The sequence below is a fragment of the Sciurus carolinensis genome, chromosome 2 (genome assembly GCF_902686445.1).
Source record: "Sciurus carolinensis chromosome 2, mSciCar1.2, whole genome shotgun sequence".
Lineage (NCBI taxonomy): Eukaryota > Metazoa > Chordata > Mammalia > Rodentia > Sciuridae > Sciurus > Sciurus carolinensis.
This window is the reverse complement of record NC_062214.1, coordinates 109,778,096-109,790,641: the sequence shown is the minus strand read 5'-3', so window position 1 is coordinate 109,790,641 and position 12,546 is coordinate 109,778,096. Positions and strand designations below refer to the sequence as shown.

At 35.4% G+C, this 12,546-nt stretch overlaps 1 protein-coding gene across 2 annotated transcripts in view; it reads right to left on the bottom strand.

Moving 5' to 3' along the window:
- Positions 1-12,546, bottom strand: part of Ttbk2 (tau tubulin kinase 2) — a 169,934-nt gene that overhangs the window by 51,454 nt on the left and 105,934 nt on the right. For both annotated transcript variants that reach the window (XM_047538644.1, XM_047538645.1), the window contains 2 exons: positions 6,034-6,174; positions 3,662-3,766 (listed from right to left, as the gene is read on the bottom strand). In XM_047538644.1, coding sequence (XP_047394600.1) covers positions 3,662-3,766; positions 6,034-6,174 — 246 coding nt within the window. The remainder of the gene's footprint in view (positions 1-3,661; positions 3,767-6,033; positions 6,175-12,546) is intronic.

Sequence of the window (12,546 nt, the reverse complement as noted above, 5' to 3'; positions counted from 1 at the left end):
GAAAAAAAAAAGCATCTGTGCAAAAATACTGGATATAAAGTCACTTCACTACATCAGTGTTTGTGAACAACAAAAGAATATCTGGACTCTAAACATCTGCCAATAGGGGAATAATTATACAAGTATATTCATATACCGTACTGGAATACCTTTTGTAGCTGCAACAAAGAATTAGAAAGTTCTACATATTGAGGTGGAAAGATCACCTAAGATAAACCAGTAAGTGCAAAAAAGAAAGGTAGGGAATGTATATCACACTACCTTTTGAGTCAAAAAGGGAAAAGTAAAAATATTCATTTGTATTTGTTGTATGTAAATAAAGAAATTCTGGACGAATATATTAAGAAACTAGTTAAACAGCAAAGCTAAACCTAAAAGTAAAAGCAGGGATTGCAGGGAAGGACCAGAAGCAGTAGAGGAATGAGTGGATTTGGAATAAGTACAAGTAAAATGGAGATCAGTTTCACTGTTTACCTTTTAAATTGGTTTCATCAGGTTTACTGAGGTATCATTTACATATAATAAAATCCATACTTCATGTATGCACAGTTCTCTGAGTCTTGACCAAATATAAAAATGTAACTATAGCTGCAATCAAGATATAAAATACCTCCATCACCCTAAGAAATTCCCATGGCCCTTTGTAATCAGTCTTCTTCCATACTCCTCCTCGCTGCCCCCAGTGTCTGGCAACCTCATGAGTACTTAGCATTCGTGATTTTTGTTTGGTTTTTGTTTTAATCATCTTAATTGGTGTATAGTGTTATCCCACAGTGGTTTCAACTTGCATTTCCCTAATAACAAATGATGTTGAGTATCTATTAATATACTTATTTGCCATCTGTATCTCTTCTTTGATGATATATCTATTCAAATATTTTTAGCACAAATATTTTAATCATCTAAAATGAGATTTTCTTTAAGAAGTTATCTAAGGTTTCAAGCTCACTTTTATGAAGCATCACATCAATGTATGGAAGGGTATCAGCAGAAGTTATGTAAATGTTTTAACTAAAGGCCAAGAGAAAGTTTGGCGTATTTTCCGAAGGACACCCAAAGAGGACAATTAGTCTGAAACATGTTTGATGTGGTCATACAAATCTTAGCAAAATAATCAGAGTGAAAGCCCAAGCTCCTAAGTGGGAAAAGGAAAGCATTAGCTCATTAACAGGTCATGTAATAGATTAAGTAATTACACTTCTCAAAATTTTGCTAAAGCTTCCTATCAGTATTAGAATATAATCCATCTCTTTACAAAGTCAAACATAATCTGGGGTCTACTAGCTTCTTCAATCTGTCTCTATATACTCTTTCTTTACTATGCTATAGCCACAGTGGCATTCTTGTTTTCCTTAAACATGTTTACTTATTATACCTCAGAGTATCTTTGTAATTGCTATTTCCTCTGCCCAGAACATTCTCCCTCTAGATTTTCATATGGTTTGTCTCATATTTCACTCAATTTTCAACTCAATACCTCCTTAGAGGTATTTTCTAATCTACACCTCAAAATAGTCTCTTATCCTCATTATCACTTTCTATGTCAATATTCAGCTTTTTGTTTCTTTGTAGCATTGCTACATAAAATTATGTATTATCTGTGGATTATCAGTCATCCTCACTAAAATATAGCCTCCGTAAAGAGCCATGATTTTGTTTGCTCTTGTTTACCACTGTGGCCCTACCATCTAGATACATGACTCACATGTAATATGTGTTCATTAAATATATTTTGAATGAATGAACAATAACTTGGCAGTGTTCTAAAAATTAAACTGAGCCAGGTGCAGTGGCACATGCCTATACTCCCAGCAAGGAGTGCTAGGAGGCCAAGGCAGGAGGCTTACAAGTTTGAGACCAGCCTTAGCAGCTTAATAAGATCCTGTCTCAAAATTTAAAAAAATAAAAAGGAGATATAGTACAGTGGTAGAGACCCAATTCCCAATACCAGAAAAAAAAAAAATCAGAACAAAACAAAAAAACTAAAACCTGAAAGGAAAAAATAAATAAATAAAATATGATCATCAGAATAGATATATTTGAAAATATATTTGAATTTAATGTCACATAAAAAAATCTAAGTTTATTATCTGCCTTCTTATTAATGCAAGACATTAAAAAAATACAACCTTCTCCATAGATGGAGAGGTTCCAAAAATTTTGAGGCACTTAAGCTTCTCATGTACTTTAATTAAAATTTGCATTTATGTATATAACTATTAAAAGATAGTTGCCTCAGTAAAAACCAGTATTTTAACTTTTGTGCAACTAATAATAGAAATGAAAACTAATAAAACTATTCACAATCAGTAACTAAGTTTAAAGGAAAGCTGAAAGTAAACATCAGAAGAATCGATGTGGGAGATTGAGTGCCACCATGACAATGAAAGGAGCTCCCTGACCCACTTCCCAGTGAAACTGGCAACCATTTAAAAAGCAATCATTTAAAGCCTCTAGAAATAGTCCAGCAAAACAAATGAGGAAACATCTTTTCCAGAAAACTTACAAAAATCCAGTAAGAAAGGTTAAGCATTTCAGGCATCTTAACCAAGACTGCTCCTTCCCCTGTCCTAGCTCAACTAGGGTGACCCCATTGCAGACTTCTATAGCCAAGAAGATAGAGCTAACCTCCTTCCTCATTTCTCAGACAGAGGACTTTTGTTCTTCAAGGAGCAAGACTTTGGCATTTTTCTTCTTGTCCCCAGATGCTTATTGATAAGGAGGCTAAGTCCTTAGCTGATGCAGCTGGTGAGATGGAAGTGCCTTCTCGAATTCTGCCTCTGACAAAGACTTTCTCTCTTGACCTATCTCTGGCAAAGCTCCTCTGAAATCTCTGCTCAAGTAGGCCCAGATTTGGGGGCATGCTTGTTGTTTCTACTTAGTTCAGTTTTAGCAAGAATCCTGTAGATCAGTTTAGCAAAAATTCTCTACTGTTGGTATCTTCCCACCCTTGATATTCGGTCAAACTTTTTATCACACACCTTCTCTATCTTATCATGCTGGTGCACCTTCAGTAATAATCCTTTCAGGTCTAAAATCCAAAACATCCAGTTTCCAACAATAAATCACCAGGCAAGCAAAGATATAGGAAAGTATGACCCATGAAAGGGGAAAAAAGCAGGTCCCCCCCAAAAAACAAAATCTGTTAAAATGCCAGATTCAGCATGAAGATTTTCAAAGTAGCCATTATAAATGTATTCACAGAACTAAAGAAAAGTTTAATTAGAGAAGTAAATTATGATGACAATATCTCATTAAATATGGAACATCAAGAAAGAGAACACATAGAAATTTTGGAATTGCACACTGTGGTAATAACTGAAGCAGAAGAATTGTAGCACATAGGAAGGGCATTAGATTGCAAAAAAGACCTCTAATCCCAAAGGGATAATATATGTTCTTACTCTCAGACCATTCTGAATCTGCCTGTAATGTACAGTACTTTAAAATGACAACTTTCAATGATAAAATTCATTAATTTGTCTATGCTAATTTGTCTACATGCTACTTCTTAGAAAATGCTATTTTCTTCCCACTGAGCTACATCTCAGAGCTAAGTAACATTCTTTCTGATACATAAATAGTACTTCTCTAAAATAAAGGATACCATAAATAATAGGTTAATTATCAAATATTTAATAGTAGTATAAAAAGATCTTACTGGTCTGACGTCACCACAGGAATTGGTAAATTGTCGAGCCAAGCCAAAATCAAGCATGTAACATTTCCTACATGTACTAGGAAAACGACCCATGGCGAAGTTCGACTAGAAAAATAAAGAAGGAAAAATAGTCTTAGAATATTACATTTTACCTTTATTTTAATTCTTAATCTAGTAATGTCTGAAACATGTTCCAGATACACTATTCTAGTCAATGATGTTTACTACATATTAATATATAATTTAGCCTAGCATCTGGTATCTTTGAAAAAAAAAGAACATAAGCAACTGTATCAAGTTGCACACAATATAATACTGACTTAACTAAATTCACAACTCTGAATTCCTTAACCAGATACAGTAGTACATGTCTGTAATCCTAGCTCCCTGGGAGGCTGAGGCAGGAGGATTGCAATTTTGAGGTCAGTCTCAGCAATTTAGTGAGACTCTCTCAAAAAGAAAAAAAAGGACAGGGGTGTAGCACAATGGTAAATCACCTCTGTTTAATCCCTAGTACTGCAAAAAAAAAAAAAAAAAACAAAAAAAAACCCTTTAAGATCTTTGAAATTGTAGTCTAAAAATAAACCTAACTCCTAGTGTTCCCCACTTCACTCCTTTTAATTTATTTTTTATTTTTTTAAAAGCATTTTTTTAACCTTTATTTGTTTATTTATTTTTATGTGGTACTGAGAATCGAACCCAGTGCTTCACACATGCTAGGCAAGGGCTCTACCACTGAGCCACAACCCCAGCCCCTTTATTTTTTATTTGGAGAAAGTGTTTCACTAAGTTGCCCAGGTTGGTCTTGAATTTGTGATCCTCCTGTCTCAGCCTCCTGAGTTGCTGGGATTACTTGTATGCACCACTGCACCTGATCCATCCTCTACTTTTTTTTTTTTTTTTTTTGTACCAGGGATTGAAATCCGGGGCACTTAACCACTGAATCACATACCCAGTACTTTTTTATTTTTTATTTTGAGACAGTCTTGCTAAGTTGCTTAGGGCTTTGCTAAGTTACTGAGGTTGGCCTCAAACTTGCACTCCTCCTGCCTCAGCCTCCCAAAGTCACTAGGATTACAGGCATGTGCCACTGTGCCCAGGCAATTCATACTTTTTAAAACTAGAAAGGGGGGCAGGGCAGAAAAATAACCATAGCTCAGAAATTTAAAAGAACTTCCTATAAGCATCATAAAGCTGAATTTCACCAAATCTAAAATACAATTTCAGGAAACATTTTAAAACAGACTTAAGGAAAATATACTTTGCATTGTTTCCTTAAAAAAAAACAATGTAATGTTTAAGGACTCTAAATTTGTGAAAATGAATATATAAGTAAGGTAAAATTCACATTTTCATAGAACTGTTAACTTTTTTTTTAAAGTACTTATGGAACCTTATGATGAAAATGGAAACTCTTCAATCATTAGGTTTCTCAAATGAAGACGGAAACAAGAGCAGGAGAAATGCTATATAACATTAAATCTGACTCTATTATATCCATTTTAGTTGGTGTTTTCCTGTAAACTAATTTTAGAAATCATATAACAACAGATGGCTATACTTTTCAACTACAGGATACTTTTACAGTAAAAAAAAGCATATCAGAAATGGGTCATTTCCTCTCATGAACAATAAAACACCACTAAGAAAAAAACAACGGCATTATTTCAGTATGGCAATCACAATTTCTAAGAAAAACAGAAATAGCAGCACTCAGAAGAAAAACAGTCTTTCACAGGCCATCTTGGTTTCTTAGAAATACAATTTCTGACATGAAAAATGAAGAATATTATGCGAACAACTAAAAGCAAAATATATATATATATATTAAAACCAATACTATGGGGGGAAATCCAAAGAATAATTATTGATTTAGATATAAGGCTGAGTAATTTGCAAAGTTAACACATAATAGTATCAGTCAAACATAAATTGTTTTTAATTTGGCTGGCAAGAAAACTTTGTGTGTTGGGAGGAAGGGTACTGGGGATTGAACCCAGGGCCTCACATCTAACTAGGCAGGTGAGCATCCCTAGCTCTTTTATAAATTTTACTTTGGCCAGCCTCAAATTTGCAATCCTCCTGCTTCAGTCTCCCAAGTAGCTGGAATTACAAGCAAGTGCCATCACACCTGTCTAGCAAGTAATATTTTCATGGTTATGAGAAAAGCTCTTGAAAATTAGTTGTGCTTTGTAATTATCACTTTAAGAAAAACTAAGAGGCAAGTTACATTTTTGCTTCCAGGTGTTCACAGAAATAAAAATATTCCTTTGTATTTAACCACAGAAAACACAGAAGACTGCATTTGTAATTTACTGTGACCCATTATAACACAAAATTCCTTCTCTGCTAGGACAGGAAAAGCCCCCTACCGGTTTGATGTCTCGATGCAAGAATCCCACAGAATGGATACTTTCAATGGACTCCAGAATCTGTCTACCCAGACGAAGAGTAGTGCTAATGGTGAATGTGCCCCGGGACTGGCTACGGCGAAGATCTGCCAGATTCCGACCCTGTGGAAACCAGATAACTACTTTCCATTATGGTACTAAAACTGGAAAACTATTCATTTACACCATTAGAAAAATGCTGCAACTGAAATAGCAAAGGTTTTACCCAAGTTGTGATGCTCTCACTCAATAGGACAGATTCTTGGGGTTTTTTTTTTTTGTTGTTGTTTGTTTGGTGGTGCAGGGGATTGAACCCAGGACCTTGTGCATGCTAGGTAAGCACTCTACCAACTGATCTATATTCCCAGCCCCTGAGATTCTCTTAATAACACAAATATTTCAGACAAATTTTAAAACACCAGTTTTTTTAACCTATCATGTTTCTGATTCATCATGTTTCCTTTTATCTCTGACATCATAACAAAACAGACCTGATTATTTTAAAAGATATAAAAATATACATCTCTAGGGCAGTAATTCCTCATTACTGCCTAATCATATACCTACACATACCACTTAATTTTCTTCATCAATGTTTCTCATAAAATAGATAATAATACACACCTCAGAGTTTTGTAAGGATTAAGCAAGACCCATGTAAAGTTCTTAGAATACCATCTGGTATACATTAGGTACTTAACAAATATTAAGTATTGTTATTTCCAAATATGATATGACAATCATTGTTACTTGTAGCATTAGATAAAAGCAATGCATGGTACCTTGCCTGGGCCAGATGTATTATATTCATGATTCCACTTAATTCCATTTAATTCTCACAGCACCCTAAATAGAAATTGTTCCTATTCCTGTTTTACGGTTAAAAAACTGAGATTCAAAGAGAATCAATAATGTTAATCTGTTATGGTAAAGCTGTTTTATTTATTTATTTTTAAAATTTTTGTTACTGGGGATTGAACCCAGGGGTGCTTTACCAAGATTTCAATATAAATTCGAGTGGAATTTCTACCCTCCTGCTTCAGCCTCTGGAGTTGCTGGGATTACAGGTGTGCATCACTGCATCCAGTGGTAGAGCTTTGATTCAAATCTATGACTGTGTAACTCCACAGTGTTCTTTTCCTACAATGCTTTTTCATAATTCTGCTCCTCCAAGAATACTCCTTTTTGCTCAGGCAACAACCAGTAATCTGAAAAGGACAGCGGGGCTAGCTCAAACTGTCCCACTTCTGAAAGATTACAGACTGGCTCCCATGTCACAGGGACTTAAATATTCCAGTCTCTCTACTTTTTTTATTCTGTAATATGAAGCCAGGTGTGGTGATGCACACCTATGATCCCAGATACTTGGCAGGCTGAGGCAGGAGGAGCTCAAGTTCGAGGTCAGCCTTAGCAATTAGCAAGGCCTAAGCAATTTAATAAGATCTGTCTCAAAATAAAAAATAAAAAGGTTGGCAATTCAGTGGTAAAATGTCCCCGGGGTTCAATCCCCAGGACCAAAAAATAAAAAATAAAAAATAAGGTTTTATTTTACATTTGCTGATCAATCAGCAATAACTGAGAAGATAAATAGGCTGACAAGAGCTTAAGGAAAAGAGTTACGTCTCTAGCCCTTTTTATTTTTATTTTAAGACAGGGTTTCATTAAGTTGCTGATGCTGGGCTCGAACCTGCAATCCTCCTTCTCTTGGCCACCCAACTTATTGGGATTACAGGCATGTGCCACCATACCTGTCTCTGAGTTATTTGTATTTTTTTAAATGATCTTTTCATATAATAATATGCAACGAATGAGAAAAGTCCCTTTTCTACCAAGTAATTCTATATATTTAACGAGATTCCAATACAAATGCAAGTGGATTTGTTTGTTATTAAAAACGTACAACATACCCAAAAGGAGAAAAAATAACATGATAAACATTCATGTTTCCACCATACAACCAGAATCAAAAATTATCAATTCATGGCCAATCTTTCTTCATCTATATCCACCTCCTCAAACATGTCCTCTCCCCTCCTACACACACACACAAGCTATATTATTTTCATATAAATTATAATCATATCACTTCATCTATATATATTAAAAATTACATAAGGGCAAAGAGATAAAATATAAAGTTATTAGCAACTCTGCTAATGTAAAATTTAATTGTAAAGAACAATGTGAACCATCGCATACTTTTTCTTTAAAAACAATGTACTGGGTTGGGGTTGTGGCTCGGTGGTAGAGCGCTCGCCTAGAATGTATGAAGCACTGGGTTCAATTCTCAGTACCACATAATAAACAAACAAACAAATAAATAAAGGTACTGCATTCATCTACAATTAAAATATATGTATTAAAAAAAAAACCAACGTATTTCCTGGATACAGTCACTTGGAAAGAATTAAAAACAATGATTAATCCATGCAATAGGCATTCATAGCATCCATATTGTGGTCTCCAAATACCCCATTAAAAGGAACAAAGGCTTAATGAAGAAATGGCTGATTTCAGATTCAGAGTATGAAATATGTAGACTGAGCTTAGTACGTGTTACTGATCCAAAAAATAAGAATACTATCAAAGACTGCCATTGAATCCTGTCAAAATGAATCAGGACTCAACCTGAAGAAAGTCCAACAGGCTAAAGATGGTGTTACACTGCTCTAATATTGTACTGCCACAGTGACAGCAGAATTTCTACCCCACCCTAATCTTGCTTATCAGAACAGGATGCCTGAAGGTCAGAAGTTCTTTGGATGGATCAGGTGAAACTGGATGAATCTGAGATGACTGCCAGAGAGACCTCAGACAAACTTTTGGTGCATGCTTTAAATGACACTTTCTCCTAGCATCCAGACAATTGACAACTGCCATGATAACTGGAAAGTCAAAAAAGGAGCCCAAATTCTCAAAAACTCTCTGCCCATCCCCCCGGAAAGCAGTAATATGCCTCCCCTCACCTCTGTTTAGTTTTCTCAGTGCTGGGGGGGTCAAACCCAGGGTCTCCTGCATGCTAGGAAAAGACTCTGCCACCCACCTACATCCCCAGCCCTTTTTATTTTTTTATTTTGAGACAGGGTGAAAAGTTGCCAACCCCTCATTTCTTTTACCCTATATTTTTAACCCCTGATTCCTAAGGGGTGGAAAGTTGATTTGTGAGTTTATGTCCTACTTCTGTTCTAGTCAAGAATAAAAGTCTCCTTCACTGCTTAATTGGTGCTTGGTCTTGTTACTGGTTCCACAATTCCTAAGGGAAAAAGGACCCAGCCTTTGGGGTCAGAAATTGGCAAGGGGAGAGCCCAGTGCAATGGTGCATGCCCATAATCCCAGCAACTCAGGAGGCTGAGACAGGAGGATAGCAAATTGAGGTCACCCTAAGCAACTTAGCGAGACACTGTCTCAAAAAATAAAATGGCCTGGGGATGTAGCTCAGTGGTAAAGCACCCTTAGGTTTAATTCCTAGTACCAAAAAAAAAAAAAAAAAAAAAAAAAAAAAAGGCAGTGGGACAATGTAAGCATTAAAAAGAAAAGCTACAATAAATGGAAGACATCAAATATGTTAAATCCATGATTCATAATTATATTTAAAGAGAGAGATAGCTTATTAGTCTTCTATACAAAAATAGTAGGAAAACAGTTCATTTTTCTGAAAATTGATAAATAAAAGAATCAATTATTAGTCCTGCCTTTCCTATAAGAAATTACACCAGGATATTCTAAGAGTGAATAGAATGCTTTTTAAAGAGTAATTTTGGCTAATAAATAAAGAAGAAATGGTAGAATTAGAATAGCATATTTGCAACTCCCACTGAAAATAATATTGTAGACAAACATTGTTGATGGTGTAATAAAAATCACTAGGAGATAAACCAATGGGAACTTTAAAAATAGGTGAATCAGGCCAGAGTTGGTAAACCTAGTGACCAATTTAATATCACTAAAATAGAGACATCCTGATGCTGCCTCCTGTGATGCCCACCTCTCAAGTATCTTTGCCAAAGAAAAGAAAACTGAAATCTTACCTAATCATCAATTTATAGGAATCACAGAAGCATAAGAACATGTTAATACATGTTAATACATGGAAATAATCAGAAAATCCAGAATATGGGCCTTTCTAGATGTCAAATGACTCCATTTTAATTAGTTACTGGAGTTAAAGATGTGCTGCTCCCTGCTCAACAAAAGACTCAGAAGACAGAAGTTATTGAAAGGAAACAAGTTTGTTCAGGGTATGCACTGATTAAAATAAAGGAGGTTTTTGTTTTTTTTTTCCACCTCAAATACCCATCTTCAGGGGTTTCAGGTTATGAAGAACTTTTATAAGACTCGACATGTCTTTTTGCCACTCCCTAGGTGATGAACATATCACAAAATATCACCATTTGGATAAGTTAAGGATGCTCAGGTAAAGCTCCAATGGTGACTGGACATTAGATGAGACCTGGTTGTAAATCTTAGTAGCAGAATTTAGAAATGTATCCAATTGCTTTAACTTAAAATATTTTAATACCCACTGATATAGGAAAATAGCTAGAAATCTATAATAGAAAAAATATTTTGGTACTGGGGATTGAACCCAGGGGTCCTTTATCACTGAGCTATATCCTCAGCACTGTTTATTCTTTCTTTTGAGATAAGGTCTCACCATGTTGCTTAGGACCTCACTAAATTGCTGAGGTTGGCCTAGAACCTGTGATTCTCCTGCCTCGGCTCCAAGTCAATAGGATTACAGGCATGTGCCATTGTACCAGGAATTCCTTAAAAATTTCAAGGCAGATATTATATAACTGAACTACCAGGAATAAGAGATTGAGGTTAATTTAAGAATAATAATGCATTTGGGGTTTTTAGGACCATCAGTGGGTAGCTAGGAGACAGCATTTGAATTTTATCAAAATATATGGGGGAGACATAGTAGTTATATTCCATGTCAGTTATACTAGCTTTAGCCTTGTCCCAAATTGGTTCAACCATAACTGTAAGCATAGGGGTTTAATGGTAAATTAACTTTATTATGAAAGGGAAAAATACAGTATGTAAGTCAAATGAAAGGTTTTATAAGAGTCTGCCAAAGGCCACGAAGGCCGTGGTTACCTGACACCAATCCTCTTACAGCAGACTCCCAGTATTAACAAATTTTCCATTTATAGAGTGAGATTTTGGTAAGTGCAAGAAGAAAAATGAGAATGACCTGAGATTGAGAGAGAATCTGTAGTCTAAGAAAAGCTCCTCTCCATAATTATCCAGTCAGCAGTAACCTGAAGATAAAACTGAAGAGTTTTCTCCATTGCAACAAGAATACTGGCCTCAGGCTTCCCATTAAGTTTTGAAACCCATCAAGCAGTCCCTGTCAAACCACAAACCTCCTTTTCACTTCAGTTTCTGCATTTGCAAAATGCGGGTAAACCTGTCCTCTCCTTCCCTTGAGTATGATGAGAATCAAATAAGATGTATTAATAAATACATACAGAAACCATAAAATAACAAACAGTTCCGTTACTAATGGTCAATGCAAGAAGAAGCAAGGTACACATTAATGAACCAAAAAGTTGTAGAAATAGTTTCTTCAAAAAATAAAACTAAGCTGGCTCAAAAGATAGTGAACCACATAATTCAAAGAGATTCTAGTTAGAGTCTACAGAAAGGCTAGTATCTTTAGGTCTAAATCAAATGCTGAAGGAAGGTTGAGGTAAAGAAGAAAAGCCTTCTGATGAGAAGAGGAAGCATTTAGGCCATGATCTGTTTTCAATCTATGTCTCTCACTGTTATGTCAGAAAGTTGAAAGATAACAAAGGAACCAAACACCCCAAACAAAATTTGCTATAGATGAAAAGTAACCCTGAGATTGCAAAGTTAAGGAGCGAAGTGAACCATGGCTTTGATGGTGATGAGACAGAGAGAGAGAGAGAGGGAGAGAGAGAGTGTTTGTGTTTTCAGGGGCAGAGAAGGGCAGTGTGAGAGAAAATGTAATGGTTTCCCTCTACTCCCTCCTATAGCCATTACTCTCATATTCCCTTTCTGAATTTTTTTTTCTCTGCTCTCTCAACCCAATTCCCCAATCCAAAAGAGAGAGAACAGAGCTATGTTAATAATGGAAAGAGAGAATAGCTTTTACCGTATATCTCACCTAATGTTTAAATTTTTAAGAGGTCACAGTTGATATTGGAGAACCTAAATGGGAAATTAAATGCCTAAGGTAACAAAGATGCAGAGGAATGAACAAGGACAGGACAAAACTCACATTATATCTCACAATACATGCTGGTATATAATGATGATAATCAGTGAAGATACAGGTCAACTAAAATAGCTATCAAAGACAACCATTTCTCTTTTTGGAAAATCTATATCAAGTCTATTTAAATAAAAGTTCCATCTGTACAGTGTAAAACATTCTGCTATGACACCAACAATGTTGTCATTTTTATTCATATCTACTGTAATTAGGTACTTTCACCATAACTGAAAGATTTTAAAATACATTTT